The 18021-nt window shown below is 37.9% G+C and overlaps 1 protein-coding gene and 1 long non-coding RNA gene across 2 annotated transcripts; one reads left to right on the forward strand and one right to left on the reverse strand.

The window, feature by feature from the left end:
• Positions 1–853: 853 nt before the first annotated feature.
• Positions 854–3723, forward strand: LOC122313177. The gene is made up of 4 exons (XR_006243311.1): positions 854–1437; positions 2094–2161; positions 3071–3386; positions 3485–3723. It is a non-coding gene; the product is annotated as an uncharacterized LOC122313177 (long non-coding RNA).
• Positions 3724–15416: 11693 nt separating this feature from the next.
• LOC122318863 lies at positions 15417–15929 on the reverse strand. The gene has a single exon (XM_043136610.1). It carries the CDS (start codon positions 15927–15929, stop codon positions 15417–15419), a length of 513 nt encoding a protein of 170 aa, XP_042992544.1.
• Positions 15930–18021: the final 2092 nt, after the last annotated feature.

Raw genomic sequence — 18021 nt, forward strand, 5'->3', positions numbered from 1 at the left:
AAAAATGAATAATAAACTTAGTATTGAAAAAACATAAATATTCTTATAAACGTATGGTGAAATTCGTTTATCGAGATTTAGCTCCAAAGTGCCATTAAAAATAAAATTATAGTTTCGAACAAGTGTTTCGTCCAAAAATATGACAATGGACTTAGTGCGCCATAAAATCATAAATAATCAACTGATTCTAATGGCACAGACCATAACACATTATGAGACTTCTAACTACCTCAAATAATTAAAATCGTATTTTTTACACCATAGTGAGTAATAACACCTATTATGTTGACAGACTAAAACCTATGTGATTGGTCAATTCATAAAAACTTATGGGGTTTCCATGAGATTTTAAAACAATAGAAATTTCACCATTGAATTTCTAACGGGCTATTACAGGGTGATTTTCGTATCATTTTGGTGGAAAGAACCACTTGTTGAACTAGTTAAGAGATTCCCCATGTCAAACAGTTGGAGTGATTCTCCTTATTGTTTCGTGGAAATATTTCATGCGTTGACCCGGTAAAGAGATTCCCTGAGTCAAATGGGTGTAGTGACTTCTTGTATTATTTTGGTAGATGTATTCTAAGTGTTGACCGAGTAGAGTGATCTAGGGGTGGCAATATGTGACACGACCCGTTAACCCAACACGAACCCGACACGATAAAAGCGGGTTATAGTTTAGCCTTAACGGGTTCAGGTCAAAACAAGTTGACCCGTTAAGACACGATTGCTTAATGGGTCACTAACGGGTCAACCCATTTTGACCCGTTAAGGAAATGAAATTTACTTTTATACCCTTAAGACCTAAAGGCTAAAGCTAAAAATAAAAAAGTAAAAACCCTAAATCTAATAACCCACCCATGCCGCCCCCCTCCAGTTTCAAGTTTCAGTTTTGAATCCTTCGTCTTTCTCTAGATTCTCCTTCCCTGAGTCATTGACGCCCCCCCTCCACGCCGCCGCTCCAGCTAGCTCTTTGGAACGGTGTCGTCGCATGCCATCACCACCCCTCTTGGCCGCTTCAAGTTGGTGTATTTCGAGCTTAACAGATCACTTCCTCTGATCATCAAATGGTGCATTCCCAAGGCCTCCAGTACGTTGAGTTTTAAGTTCCCACATAACATCCCCATCTCACACGACAGACAAAACACTTCTAACTTCAACTTCCTCACGCCTCCCCTGTTGCTGCTAACCCTGTCATCTCTTACTTCATTGGGAGGCCATAACAGAACGTGACTCCTTGAGCTTGCCTCAACCCATCACTCGACTGCGACTTCCTCATTCAATGGTTTCGTTCTTCAAACCAAAAAAAACCCATCACTCCAAGCCTTAAACCCAGCAACCGCGCCGGCCTTAGTCTGAAATCTGCTCTGTCGCGGCGTCGCCCAGACCAACGCGTCTCATCACCCACGACCCCACACTCGTTGGCCGTCGCCCACTGTAAGTGAATATATTAATAGATTATTAGATTTTTACTCTACGTCCGAGGTCTCTCTACTGCTATGTATTGTTTGGCTGCCGAGAAAGAAGAAAAAAAATGGGAAAACGATGTGAATCTGGTTATACGTACGATTTTCACTAATATCCGTGGCTACCTAGATAATGTAAAACCACGTAATTAATTTGATATGGCTTTTGATTGAGTTTTGATTGAGTCTGGTTATGCATACAATTTTCACAATGTTCTAATTGAGTTTTGCTGCTTAGATAGTGGAGGAAAAGTAGAGGAGAAAAAAAGAGATTAATCTGTCCCAAATGCAGTAAAACTCAGCTAAGATAGTGGAGGAATTCAAGTCACCTATAGTTCTTTTTGTTTTTTTTTTTTAATAACTCAGCCTTTTTTTTATGAAAATAAAGCTATTGAGGTTTGAGATTATAGATTTTTTATGTCTTTGTTTCCTACATCTTCTCATCACCTCTAAAACTCGGTATGGTGGTGTTGCTTAAGTTTATTTTGGTTTATTTTAATGACAACAACTCAGCTTAATTCCATTGAATTTATGCACTAGGATTTACTCACCAGGTTTTTTTTTAGAAAAGTCCAAGGAGGTTTGAGATTATAGATCTTGATGTCTTCGTTCGCTATATTTTCTCAGTACCTGAAGGTTGAACATAGCATTGGAGTTTTCACTGATTTCTAGAGGATTTTGTCATAATTTTCCAGGTAATTGTCCGAAGATATTTGTCAACAGAGCATTCATTTCAAATTGCAAACATGATAAAGAATTTCATTTGAGACACATAGATAGCTAGTGTAGGGACTTTAGCTGAGTTCACAAGTCAGCCAAATATTATTAAAAGATTAATGCTATATATATCCATTATTCGATCATTTTATTACCATATTTCCTCCATCTCATGATATGTTATTTAATGATGTACTAGTAATTATTTGTTATATTTTTCCTGTGAATCAATCATTTAATACTATATCAAGAAATATTATAAAATAAAGTATAAGCATGTTAGTTATTATGGGGTTTGTTACAATTATAAAATAAAGTCAAAATATAAATACCTTTTTAATGCTTTCTAGTGTGTTGAGCTTCTACGTACATCATGGGGTTCCCTTGCTCTCACTCCCACTTCTATTCTTTTAATTTTGTCAAGGTTTCTAAATATAACTGATACGATCTGGTGAGAACGAATACTTGTCACACCTTCATTGGTTGACCATCGTAAAAAGTCAGAGTTTGAAAATAAGACAATTAAAATCTTCTGATTTTATACTAATCAAATCCTCATTCAAATGGTTTTGGGCACATCCAAAAACTACTCCCTCCCCTCGACCAAACTTTCCTCTATCTTTCAAATGCATTCCACGTGCCCATGCACCAAAAGCACGTATGTGTTTATCTATTTGTTTTATATTCCTTAATGGCCATAGTTAGTACAAACCATGTAGCATTATTATTGTTATTGTTATTGTTATTGTTATTGTTATTATTATTATTATTATTATATAAACTATTATCATCATCATTATTGGTATTATTACTATTATTATAATTATCATCTTCATTATTGGTATTATTACTATTATTATAATTATCATCTTGTTGTTTCTTTTCAGATGAGTTCGGCAGTAGGTGAAAATGATGATTTGATTGATTTGGACCCGTTTGAGTTACAAAGTTTTCAAAATGAGGAATCTAAAACAAAATGAAGGAAACGGTAAAATGTTTGGACTTTTTTTGAAATGGTTCCTAAGTCTGAGAACAATGATGACAAGCCACGAGTCAAGTTTTGGTGTTCCAGTTTCTACAGTCGCATTTGAATCTACTTTTAGTGTTGGTGGGCATATCATTGATCAGTTTAGGAGTGTACTAAAAGCAGATATTGTTGAAGCATTAGTCTGCACTAGAGATTGGCTATATGGCGAGGAGCAAGTTAATATTATTTTTACCTCATTGAATAAATAATTGTAATTTTTCAATACAATAATATTATTTGATATAAAACTTTACTGATATCTTTTTTTTAATAGAAATACAAGAAGTTAAATTGGACGAGTTAACCGAAGATATAATGGAGTTAGAGAAAAACAAGGGCAAGGAGGACGCTCCACCTCATTCTTGAAGCTCTAAATTTGTTTAGATTTGTGTTTTTATTATATTTGGGATTGTAACATTAATATACCGTCTATGTGTGTTTTTATTATTATTTTGGGATGTAATATTAATATATTATTACAATGTGTGTGGATCATATTTGCTTGGATTGTAATTTTAGACTTGTAATTAATTTTTAATTTTCTAATTTTTATAAATAATATTTATATAAAATTTCAGTTAGGTCAAACGGGTCGTGTCGTGTCTGTTCAACTCATTAACATAAACGGGTTGAAACGGATCAGGTCGTGTCGTGTCGTTTCGTGTCACTTTATTTCTTATTCATTAACGGGTCGTGTCGTGTCAACCTGTTATCTTACAGTGTCGTGTTTGTGTTTCAAATTTTGACACGAAATTCTTAACGGGTCGTGTTCGTGTTGACCCATTAAGTGTAATGTATATACCTTGACATGACATGAACATGACCCGTTAACACAATTTGACACCCCTAGAGTGATCCCCCATGTTGAAGGGGTGGAGTGATTTCCCGTATCGATGATGTGTATTGTTGATGTCGTGTTTCACGGCCTGGGCAACTCCACAGAAACCCAACTAGATAGTCCTGGAAAAAAGAAGGTGAGTGGGCTCCGGTGACGTTCGGGGTCCCTCCGATGCCAAAGTCAGTAGAGAATACTTGAATGGAGAAGAAAGCTAAGTGAGTGAAGATGAAGAAGAGTTCAAAGAGATCCCCCTTGGGTTGGATCGGGGTATTTATACCTGGCTTAGACTCGGTTACCGAGGGAAATCGTTAGGTGTCAGGTCGTGCCTGGGTCAAACCTGCCACTAGCCTACTTCTATAGCAAGGTGTCAGGCTGAGGTCGTGTGGTCCCATGGTGCCTCAGACTGTACGCTGTCATGTGTTCAAGTTCCCTTACACATTAAATTAGGCAAGTCCTTGGCTTTGTGCACCCACGATCAGACACACCCAATTGCCTGTGCTCTACGATAGTTATCCATTATGTACTTTCTTGTAGGGATTGGCTTCCTACTAAGGCACCAGGTGAGTGCTACCCATTGTGGGTTCCCCAGCCAAGGTGAGCCTAGTGCTAGGGCTTCTTTAGGCAAGAAGGCTTGCCATGGGCTTAGCACATGGCCTCCATCTTGAGCTCCCCTAGTTTGCCTAGATCTCCACCCAATGGACCTATGGCCTTCCCGTGGCTCGATATTGTTGGGCCTGGCCCTCTCCTCCTCACATTACCCCATGAATTTTCATCACATAGGCGTGGTGTGAATTCAATTAATGCATTGTGAATGAGGCCTTGGGCTCCTGACGTCCCTTTGGTTTTCAACTGTTGGGGTCATCTTGGCATCCCTCCCTATCCCTACTTTGGATCAGTTCGTTCCCCCGTCGGTTGAGTTCCTGAGGCCACCTATCCCCCTATAAATACCCATCTCCTTAGTTCTTACAGCCTTTCCGCCTTCCATCAGTTGATTGGACAGGCCAGCTACACCTCTCCCCACGTCCTGGGAGCTCGTTGGCCCGTGTTTCCCACATGCCTGACATGATGGTTGCTACCCAGTCTGATCGTGCCCATTGGGATCCGCATTCTGTGCAGCTGGTGTCAGCACTGTCAGTGCTGTTTCATTTTCGATGCACCTTCCAGTCTTCCTTGGCTATATAAAGCCTCCTTCATTCTCATTCCCCCTATTTCTGTTCCTCTCTCTCTCTCTCTCTCTCTTGGTGTTTCCTTTCACCATCAAACCTCTACCTTGCCATCAACCCTTCTTATATTTTCCTTTTGTAGTCGTGCCTTCCACCCCCCCCTTTTAGAACCTTTTACTCCTCCTCTTCTTTCTAGATTCTTCTCTGTCACTTTTTCCCTCTCCACTTCTTCGCATTCTCCTGTCGTCTCCTCTCTCTTCCCAATTGATCCCATGGCTTGGAAAGCTTCCTCTGAATCCAAGCCCCTTTACTTCACAGGGAAGAACTAGGTGTCATTCATCATGCTCAGGGACCTCCGGTAGGTTTGCTCAAAGTATGATGTCCACGACTCAGTAGTCATCAAAGTCCCTAGGGCGGGGTAGAATGCCATGGACTTTGACGGGATGGCACTCTACCCCCTCATATTCGTAAATGGCCTGGGCCTCCCCTTCTACCACCCGGTCTGCAAAGTCCTCAACTTTCTGGGGTTGGCTCTAGCGCAGCTCAACCCTAACGCCTCGAGGCTCCTGATATCTAACTACATCACTGTAAGAAGGCCTTCAGTTCAATTGTGGAGGAGTACCCTGACTTGACAGCTCGAGAGCTACATATGGACCATGATATGTTACACTAAGCAGATTACATACCCTTTTAATACCATGGATGAAGAATCATGTTAAGCATTGTCTAAATGTTGATTATGAGTAGGTTGTACAAGAAATTGATCAATCATTGATGTGGGACACAAGCTAGTTGCTCAATCATATGTATGTCTTTAAATACATATGTCTAGTTCTCTGAAAGCAAAGCAAAGACAGCATGAAAACCACTGCAGAATATGCTACATTTTTTGTATCTAAATTAGACCAACGTATGTAAAGTCTTTAATTTGATTTTGGAAGGAGTTGTTAGCCTATGCAAATCATGTTGTTCAATTAACAACATAATGTCATTGAGTAAAAGAGGCCAATATGGAAAGAATTGAATCTGGGTCTTTTCGGGCATAATCATCAAGATACAAAAAAACTTGATGAGCACATTAGTTGGCCAGTTAACCCCTTCCTCTATTTCAATGCCCTTCAAATTTTTTTGATCACATTGAAACAAAGGTTTGATGTGTTAAAATTATTGCTATCTGTCACATTTCAACTTCACAGTTTCAGCAAGGACAATGTAATATCAGGCCTTAGTCTAATAATCAAATTAAAGCAAAAAAATATTGAGTTGAAAAGATTGAATAGAAGTTAATGTTTAAAAAAGAGGATGAATTACTTTCAATAGTTGAAAGGGATTGAAGATATATGACATTAGCTAGCCTTACAAAGTTTCCAAAGTAAGGCTTGATATATAAGATCTCATGTATGGTTTGCTATGAAACCAATTGAAATCTCTATGAAATTGGATTGTTGAACTATGTGGGTACATATTGGACAGCCATTGAGCTGGAACTTGTGGGTCTATATATATGCTTATATATACCAGAGGAAGATCACATACGTCAAAGATAGCAGAAGAGAACTTACCGCAGGAGGTTGTGCACTGCTAGGGGCTGGTTCAGTGACACAGCAAGGCAACCTAATCACGAAGGGAGAGAGAGAGAGAGAGAGAGAGAGAGAGAGAGAGAGAGAGAGAGAGAGAGAGAGAGAGAGAGAGAGAGAGAGAGATAGAGTGAGAGAGGGTGGGAGCGAGATTTATACAGAGAGAGTTAGAGAGATCAGTTGGAGGAGAGAGATACGAGCTTGAATTTTTAAAGGTGCAGACTCAACAGCATGGCAGCAAGCTCACGGTGACCGGAGTAGTGGCAAAAATTTCATAGAGAAGAGATCAGAGAGAGAGAGACAATAGAAGCAGCCAAGGATGAAAAATTAGGCAACATTTCGAAGTGTAGAAAAGGAAATATATAGTTGTTTTACAGGCGATATTTTGTGCTGCAATATATATAACTTCAGCCCTAATTACAATGTTCTATCGCAACGATTAATGTACTCGTTAGAAATTACATATTCAAAAAAAGTGAGTTTAATTTTGCTGCGATATGCATTGCTGCTAAAAATATTTTTTGCGGAGAAAATGGAAAAACGATGGAAAATAAATTCTAAATCGCAGATATAATTTTCATGACAATAATATATCGCTATAAAAAACATTTTCACAGTGATGACATATAACGCCGGAAATAATACCCCACAATAGTGATTGGGGAACAACCAAGCCCATATCATGTCATTCAACACCAATAAGGAAATAAAGTTTCTCATCATCTGCGTACTTGTATATTTCAGGATACAAAAGGTACAAATTCATAGGTTAAATCGTCAAAAGAAATGTAAAAAGAATAAAGAAATAATGGAAACTAGAACTAATGAACATGAACAAGAAATGGGCCAAGGGTGGGTGATTTGAGTTAATTATAATCTTGTGAGAGGATTGCCCAAGATTTCTATAGCAATAAGTGGTGGCTACGATAGATAGAACTGCATCAATTTTGAATAAGTTATAGTGATTGAGAAAGAAATAAGTTATAGTGTATAAAAAAGCAAGTGGTGTCGATTAATTGTATGGGTGCATGGAGACTAGTCAAAAGACCAGGAATCATCATTAAATTGAAGCGTTACAAAATTCCACATTCTAAGAAGACTTGAATGGCTCTCACATCAAGGGCTAGGTTCTAAAAAATTGTGGGCTTATAGATTTTGATAAGTAAAAATTGTTAAAGGGTCACCAAGGTGGTAGTCATTTGCGAGAGCCATAGATTGAACTTGTCTTCATAGATTGAATAGTGCAATGATGAGTTTTAGTTTAGGAAATGAAGTAAGATCTGCATGACAATGGATTAGGCTTATCATAATTTGTTTGGCGTTTGAGAAGCACGAAGAAATGTAAGGGGAGTTACGCTTGAAGGCTGAAGTGAAGAGGCAACGGTTTTACCTGTTGTATTTAGAGATGGTGCATTTAAACATTAGTTATACGGTGAGTATTGAGCTTGAGTGGTAGCAAATTTGGCAAGGCAATACAAGGCGTTTGGTTCTTTAATGAAATGGTACATTGGAGCATTCTTGAGAGACTTTAGTTGTTGAGCAAGGCGGCGTCATTTTCTCATGTGTGTAGTAGCATAAGTGCATAACTATAGTCTGTTATTCTGTTAAGAGGAGAATTGTAGTATAAATAGGGAAGGGGATTCATTGTAGAGGATATCTCGATTCTTGAAAGTGTTTTGAAAACTTGTAAGGAGATCATTTGAAATTAGTGGGTACGTGACAATTGGTATCATAGCAGTCGATCCTTACAATGGTAGACGGGACGCATGACCCAAAAAGTAAGCAAGAAATCTCACAAAAGCAGCAGGAAGTGGTGCAGAATCAATTGGACCATCATCAGCAATCGATCTTTGGGATAACTGAAAGGTTAGATCAAGTTTTAGAGATGTTAAGGTCTGTGGTTGAAACTGTAAATGTAATTTGTCGTCGGGATAGAGAGGTCTCTAGAGATAGAGATCATAAGACTAGGACTCATGAGGAAATGAGTGTGTTTCAGAGGAATTTTTTATTGGACTTTCCACATTTAAGTGGAAATGACCTTGCTGATTGGATCTTTAAGGCCAACCAGTGCTTTGATTGTTTTCAAGTACCTTTCCCTCAAAAATTAGTGGTGGCATCTCATCATATGGAAGGGGAGGCTTTAGTGTGGTACCAAAATGGGTTAGACTTGGGCAGTCTAAGTCTTGGGAGGCTTTAGTGGTTGCTTTACAAGGAAGATTTGGGCCTTCAGCATTTGATTACCCAATGGAGGCTTTAACCAGATTTAGAAAAACTACTATTGTTAATTTGTATACAACTGAATTTGAAGCATTGTCTAATAGGTTGAAAGGGTTGTCTGAAAGGCATAAAATGAGCTATTTTATAAGTGGATTGAAAGATGAAATTCATATTCCGGTGAAAATGTTTAATCTTCTGAACCTTGGGACTACATTTGGGTTAGTAAAGTTACAAGAAGAGTATGTGTTGTCTACAAGAAGGTTGTGGAAGCCAATTGGCCATTTTGCTGACAAGTGGCCAATTGAAAATGTAGCTCCTGCTAATACAGTTAATATGGGCCAAAATATTTTTTGCCTTTCGAGAAGGTAAACTATTCTCATATAGATGAAAAAAGGAAAAAGGGTTTGTGTTTCCATTGTGAGGAGAAGTGGAACCCAAATCATGTATGCAAGAATCCCAAAGCTTACTTCATTCAACCTGATTTTGATATAGTGAATCAACCTGTTGTGGAGGAGCCTGTGTTTACAGTAGATGGGGTGACTGTTTCTAAAGAAGTTGATAGCTTAGAGGTTTCTGTTAATGCCATTTCTGGCTGTATTAGTGGTAATGCTATGAGATTGCAGGGGAGCGTGGGATCTTCTGTTGTGGAAATCTTAGTAAATTCGGGGAGCACACAAAATTTTTTAGATCCCTTAGTGGTTCAAGAAGCCAAACTGTTTATGAACCAAGATTCAACCTTGCAAATGTGTGTGGCTAATGGTGAGAAGATTTTGACTCAAGGCAGTGGGCAGGAAATTGTTAAGATTCAAGGTTCTAAGTTTTCTATGCCTTTTCATGTTGTATCATTGGGAGGATGTGATATAGTACTTGGGGTCTAGTGGTTGAAAATTGTTGGCTCTACATTCTACTTGAGAGATACAGCCTTTACATTGTCTTCTAAGAAACAAGCTATTGTGACACTATCATCGTGTGAGGCTGAATATGTTGCTACCAACTTAGCTGTATGTCATGGCATATGGATAAGAAATGTGCTTAAATATTTAGGAATTCCACAAAAAGATCCCATAGAAATCCACATTGATAATCGTTCAGCAATTGCACTAGCCAAGAATTCAATATTTCATGAACGAAGCAAGCACATTGATACAAGGTATCATTTATCAGAGAGCATGTGAAGAATAAAAAAATAGAACTAATAATCTCTTGCATGACATATGATCAAACTATTGACATATTCACAGAGCCTTTGAAACATGATGTGTTTACAAGACTAAAGGCCATGCTTGGGATGAAGAAATTTGGAGAGTCAAGTTTGATGGGGAATGTTGAAATATAAACTTGAACATTGGAGAAGCATGGAGAAGCCACCTAAGTTGGTGGAGAAGCCATCAAGTTAGGTAGCCTAATTCCGCATTCAACTAAAAGGTAGTTACCATTTTTATCTTGTTATGAGGTCATTGGTTATGTAATAGATGTCCAAATTGTATCTATAAATAAATAGAGCTCAATGTAATGAACACATCATGGTGTGGAGAATAAGAGAGAAAGAATTATTTTCGTTGAGATAATTATTCTGAGTATAATCATTCTGTGATTGGTTGTTTTCAGTGTCTTGTAGTGCTATATATTTTTCTCTCTCATGGAAAATGCAGTACAATTTGTTATGGGAATTTTTATTTCTTATGAGGTTTGCAACTATACAATGATTCTAATTTTTATATATCAGTTATATTTGTTTTAATTTTAATTATTTACATGCATGACTGTCTTGACTGTTTGCAATGTCTAGCAATTAGGAATTCCTACACCTTCGTTGATGCTATGATATATATGTTTTGCATCTGGTTGCAATATGTTTTCTTTGGTTTTGATTCTTATGGTATGATTTTTGTCAGGGGAATTCTATATCAACGACGAAGCATAACTTTTACACTTTTCTACCTAGAGGTTTATTTGAACAACTAATCTTCACGCATCCTCATAAGAAAATGTGCATATATGATCATATGGTTTTGTTGATCTATTATCTAGGTGTTTGCTTATGATCAAAGGTGGTAGTTACTAGGTGGTTATTTCTAAATCAAGCTATGCATACAACTAGAGTTAAACACTAGGTGTTAAGCCAACATATCTATCTATAGGTTGCTTTGTGTTTGAGGGGTTAGCATATGCAAATGGAGATGCGTAGAATTGATGAAGTCCATTTCTTTCATATCTTGGAAATGAGGAATCATAATTATTGAAGATTTGAAATAATTTGTTATCATATTCAAGGACTCACAGGAAATAGGTAGTAGCTTCAATTTGAAATTCCATTATATTATTGAAGAGGCATGAAGATAAACAAATTGACTAAGTTAATTGATTCAACATGAAATTATGCTGTGAAAAGTAAAACTATGGAACCAAAGCAATGACAATAGAATGACCATATAGTTTCCACCCTTTCTGTGAAGGTGCCTGGACTGTTTTGTGTGGTAGATCATTGAAAAGTTTTGTGAGAAGCAAGTGGCAATGTTAAGAACAGAACTTTACTTTCTCATTGCTATCTTTACATGCGATTTATCCTTTATTTACTGTAGAATAGACACATCATTCTTCCATATTATATGTGATAATTATATTTTTAATCTGTTTGAGAATGCAAAGAAGCTCCAAATTTCATGGAAAAGATGAGTGTTGCCACAAGTACTATCTCAAAGCAGTGCTGCATTGGCATCTTCCTTGGAGACTACCAAAACAATTGAGTTTCATGTTCATACCATTTGGCAAGCGGTACTTGTACCTCTTCTTGAATTAAAAAAATTAAGTAAAAACATCGTTTGGAAGTTTGAACCCTGAGATTTTTAAGGTTCAAGTACTTTGGCTTTGCTACATTGCTTCCTGCATGTAACTAGAGGCAGATATAGTTATGTGAGATTTTATGTACAATATTCACATCCTTAGTTGTGTCATTGCTGGTACCTAGATTTGGAAATCAAATCCAATTTGAAGATTCAACGTTCTATTATCAAATATAGTGTGCTCTTAGTAGTTGGTTTGAAATTTTAGTTTAGCCCCATTGTCTAGAACAGTCCTCTCGATTTTTGTTTCTTGTAAAATTTGGTTGCAGGATGAAATCTGATTCAGAATTTCTGGAGCCATTGACTTGATTTTCTCTTATATTCATTTGTGAAGCAAATTAAAACAAATATTTGACAACTAAGTTGCATCTGAAATTTTTGGTATTTTAATAATTTTTTTTATAGGAAAACATGCTTCATTAATCAAAGAAACTTACAAAGTACTTGAATCACTCCAAAGAATATTAGAAATTACATCAGGGTATGCTCCCCACCATAGACTAATATTTTGCACACTTAAACCAAACTTGGCAAGTGAATGTGCTGATGTATTGCAGCTTCTACTAACATGTTGCACTTCACATGTACCAAACCGTGCCATCAATTCCTTAGCCTCTCTAACAACATTGCCAAAAGTAGCCTTTGAAGATCCTTGCATATTGAACTCTTTAACCACCAGCAATGAGTCACTTTCAATCACAAGATTATGAATTCCAAGGTGAATGCAGAACTATAATCCTCGAAGAATAGCTAAAGCCTCAACAGCAGTCATAACAGAAAATTCTTTCTTTGCAGCAGACATAATTACCTCTCCCTTAGAATCTCTGACAATAGCTCCTATTTCAGCCACTGAACCATTAGAAGAAAAAGCTCCATCTACATTAAGTTTAAACACACCAAAGGCCGGGGCTTCCCATCTACATTGTTGTCTACTAACTGAAACAGATTTACTCTTGAGTTCCTTATATGACTTCTGCATTGCTAAAGCATTTCCAACAATAGTCTCAACATTCACTTCCTTTGCCTCGAACATCTTCATGTTTTTTTTATACTAGCAGCTCCAGCATATTAGGAAAAACAACTCAAGCATCTCTGGTCCCTTATTCTGTTGCAACCTCTGAACTATGTCAAGAAAAGTGTCATGCTCTCTTATAACTACCCTTGAAGGGAAATAAAGAGACCATACTTCTTTTATGGAAGGGTAGGAGCAAAGTGCATGTAGTGTATTTTCCTTTTCTGCATTACAGAAATCACAACCCTCCTCTGTTAACACCTTCTTTTTCTGTAAATTGGACTTTGTTGGTAGAATCTCTTTAGTAGCTTTCCAAGCAAAAATTCTCACCTTTGAAGGAAGCTTCATATTCCATATAGATTTCCACTCTTCTCAACACCATGGCATTAGAGGATTCCCCATTCTGTCTATTTGAATATAAAGCTTTAAACATCCTATAAGCACTTTTGACAGTATAAATACCATTAGCTTCATTATTCCAACAGATTAAATCCTCCCCATCTTGACTAAGCACAATCTTTAAAATTTGAAGAGCTATAGCTGGTGTAAATAGAGAATTGATCTTTCCCACATCCCATACTCTTTGATTAGCAACAAATAAAGAGTTCACAGTAGCATCCTCCTCTCTAATCACATCTGCTTTCTCACTTATGAAGGACCTATTCTGCTATCTTATAACAGTTTTAAAACCAGGAACCCATGAGTCTTTCCATATCCTTACTTTGTGTCCCGAGCCAATTCTCCACTGACATCCCTCTTGCATTTTATGCTTTGTTCCCCAAATACCTCTCCATACATAAAAGGGATTATGACCAAATGTAGCATCTAAAAAGTGTGTTTTGGGGAAATATCGAGCTTTGAAGACCTTGTGAAGTAAGGATTCAGTATTCTGCATAATTCTCCAACCATTTTTTGCCAGAAGAGCATCATTAAACACTCTCAAATCTTTAAATCCCATTCCCCCATTCTGTTTAGTATCACATATCTTAGCCCAATTCATCCAGTGTATTTTGTGCTCTTCCTTTCTTTGACCCCACCAGAATTTTGCCATCAATTGCTCAAGTTCATAACACAAAGAGGAAGGTAATTTAAAACAGCTCATTGCATAGGTTGGAATTGACAATGCCACAACCTTTATTAATATTTCTTTCCCTCCAGCTGAAAGCATCTTCTCTTTCCATCCTTGTAACTTCTTCCAAACTTTATGTTTTATATCAGAAAAAGCTCTATACTTTGCTCTCCCTACCAAAGGTGGCAGCACCAAATATTGCTCAAATTGCTGGCTGTTCTGCACTCCCCAAAGCTCCAGGATATCATTTCTTGTTTTAGGGAGAACATTTGTACTGAAAACAATGCTTGTTTTACCTCTATTTATCATTTGACCTGAAGCAATCTCATAACAGTGAAAAGATGTTGAATTCTCTGGTTTTCATACACATTTGCCTTACAGAATAATATACTATCATCAGCAAAAAGCAAATGTGATAGTCTAGGAGCACCTCTGCAGATTCTTATAGGTGTGATCTCACCATTCCCTTTAGCCTTCTTGAGCAAAGATATTAGACCTTCTGTACAAAGAAGGAACAAATAGGGGGATAAGGGGTCCCCTTGTCAAAGTCCTCTTGAAGGAATGATAGGTCCTTTCAGCTCACCATTAATCAAAACTGAGAAAGAGACAGTTTTTACACACATCATCACAAGATAAATCCATTGAGTATTAAAACCCATTCTAGACATTACACTTTCAATAAAAGACCATTCCACTCTATCATAAGCTTTCCTCATATCCAACTTAATGGACATATAACCCTCTTCTCCTTTTCTTTTTTGTCTCAAGTAATGCATCACTTCATAGGCTATAAGTATATTATCTGAAATAATTCGACCAGGGACAAAAGCACATTGTGAAGTAGAAATAACCACATTAAGCACTTGTTTAAGCCTATTTGCCCGAACTTTAGAAATTAACTTGTACACCACATTACAAAGGCTAATAGGCCTAAATTCATAAATCATTTCAGGCTTGCACTTCTTTGGTATCAACGTTATAAAAGTATGATTTAGAGACGAGGGAATTGTACCAATTATGAGGGCCTATAGGACAGCAGAGGTCACTTCATTTCCTACAATATGCCAGTATTGTTGGAAAAAAAGTGGTGGCATACCATCAGGTCCTGGTGATTTTGTAGGATGCATCTGGTTTAAAGCTGCTTTGACTTCCTCACTTGTAAAATCCTTTAATAGCTCCACATTGATATCCTCGGTTACTCTTCCGCTCAGCCCTTCCAAGAAATCCAGCTCCTCATTCAAATTGTTGTTTTGTTGCTTAGATTGAAACAAGGTTTGGAAGTAGGAAAGAATTAGTTGATTCCTTTCCTCATCATGCTACCAAATCCCTTCTTCATTTTTCAGGCCTGTGATCCAGTTTTTATTTTTTCTTTGTGATGCTCTATAATGAAAAAACTTAGAGTTACTGTCACCACCTTTGAGCCACAATGCTTTGGCTCTTTGGTTCCACAGAATCTCTTCCCTTTCTAACCAAACTTGAAGTTGATTCTAAGCCTTCATCATTTCTTCTCTTGTTATACTACTTGGTTCAGCTAACTGTAATCTTTGAAGAGACTCTCGAGCCCTTTTGATTTGCTGTTTCACATGCCCAAACTTCTGTTTGTTCCATGCCTCCAATCCCTTACTGCATATGCTCAGTCTATCAATAATAGAACCAATAGGCCTATTTTCATGAGTTCCTTGCCAACATCTTGAAATAACTTCACCACATTCGTCATCCTCCACCCACATTGCCTCAAATCTAAAGAGCTTATGCCTATATTCATTATCAGCAGTGCTTGGTACAAATATGATAGGCAAATGATCAGAAGATGCAGCAACACCATGCACAACTCGAGAAAGGGGAAAACATGCTTTCCAGCTGGGAGTAGCAACAAACCTGTCCAGTCTTTCACTAACCACCCCATACTCATATCTTCTGTTACACCATGTATACTTCTGGCCCTCAAATCCCAAATCAATCAAATTGCAATCATCAAGTACACTTCTAAAAGCTTGCATTAACCTTTCTGGTCATGGCCTGCCTCCCATCTTTTCTTGTTGACTGAGTACTTCATTAAAATCTCCACATACCAACCATGGTATATCTCCTTCTTCCCTCAGTGTTCTAAGTAAGCTCCATGTTTCCTCTCTTTTTTCAGTTTCTGGATGTCCATACAAACCAGTAAATTTCCACTCCATTCCTTCATCAGTCTCACTAATTTTTGCATCAATATGAAACAAAGAGAAACTTTTTATTGGTAACTTTATTTCATTCCTCCATAATAATGCCACACCACCTTTCCTTCCATCACTATCCACTGCAAAACAGCATTCAAACCCAACTCTCATACGAATTCTTTCCATCTGTCTACTACTCAATTTTGTTTCCATTAAGAATAGAACAGCAGGAACTTCTCTCCTGACCAAGTCACAGAGAGCTCTAACTCCTCGTGGGTTCCCAAGCCCAGGAGAGTTCTAACTTATAGTTTTCATTGTTCTCGCGAGGCTGCTTAGCAGCCACCACCGTTGAGCTTAAATTGAGGTCATTATCAACCACACTTTCAACCATTACTCTCCTACCTCGTTTTTGAATAGTAGAAGTCAGTTCAAAGTCCTTCCTCTTACCTTTCACTTCTTGCACCAGAGACACGCCAGTATCTTCATGAGTTGCATGACACATTCTGACCCACTTTCTATTAGGCCTGCCCTTCTTAGGTTTTAACTGTGTTTTGACCATAGCCTTCACTCCAATGGGCTGAAGCCCATTTGTAGTAATCACCATTGACTCAGACACCATATTAATACCTTCATTTGATGGATACTAAACCATTTCCTCTCTATCTTGATTAGAGGAAACCTGCTGAGTTGGCTTATCAGTTATAATAACAGGAGTCAACATACCCTTATTATGGCATGCTACGTTATCTCCCATTAACTCCTCCTCCCTTGATTCATGCATAACAGAAATATAGAATAAATCTTTCTCTTGTAACGCCTCCTGATTCTCCTCCCTCTTCTCTATCGATTCTGTACCTCCCAGCTTGACACCAGTGGCCTGTCAATCACTTTCTGATGAAACTTCTGGTGTAGAATTCTAATGAGCTGAAGGCTGAGGTTAAGAGCTTTCCTTCCCTCTTCGTTGCAATGAACCAGCACGTAGCCAAGCTTCGAATGGTAGTTGAGAAGAGACCCGTGCGTCTTGATGGCCAACAAACTCACAATCTTTAAGTTGATGACCAAGTTTACCACACCAGTAGTGTCCCAGGTTGACTCTAGCACCTTGCATAAGAGGCTGAGATATATCAATCTTGACTCTAATTCTCATGAACTCTCCCCATGCAGCCTACTCTCCCCATGCAGCCTCTCCTTGTTCACCATCTACCTCCTCCACAGTGCCTATCTTGTTAGCAATAAGGCGTCCCACCTCCTCATTCATAGCATTTAACGGCATCTCATATAATCTAATCCAAAAAGACGCTTCAGAAATTCTAATTTTTGTTACCTGTTGATCACCTTCCAAACGTTGCAAAAGAACCAAGCTTCTATCAAATGACCATGGTCCCTCACGAAGAACACGTTGCTTATCATGCTCATCCACAAACTCCACCAGAATAAGTTTGGAACCCAATTCCTTAAAACTCACTTTATGAACAGGTTGCCATACTTTCCTCATCATGCTCTTAAGGGCTTCACGGTTATAATATCGATCCGATAGCAATGACATCACCAGACAGCATTCTCCACGTATAATATTTGGTTCCAAAACATTAGGATCCACATGAATCTCACTTCTCTCTTTCTCAGATAATGACAAATGTTGACATAAAGATTCTATCTCTTCTGCCATTGAGACAGTAGACAAAAGAAACAAAAACCTGCACTAGGACAGGGGAGAAAACCTCTACTCAGAGAGGAGAAATAGTCCCTTTGGTATTTTAATAATTTTTACTTGTCAAAGATAAGTGCATTTCTTTTCATGCTGATCAGGATCACCATCTTTTTGAAGAATTCCTTGGAGTTTTGTAGTGAGATGGAGACTTGATCTGTTCAGCTAAGTGGGTTTTGGTGGTTGATAACAACATCAATACTTGCTTGGAGTTGCAACTAGAGA

Source organism: Carya illinoinensis, chromosome 1 (genome assembly GCF_018687715.1).
Source record: "Carya illinoinensis cultivar Pawnee chromosome 1, C.illinoinensisPawnee_v1, whole genome shotgun sequence".
Taxonomy (NCBI): Eukaryota; Viridiplantae; Streptophyta; class Magnoliopsida; order Fagales; family Juglandaceae; genus Carya; species Carya illinoinensis.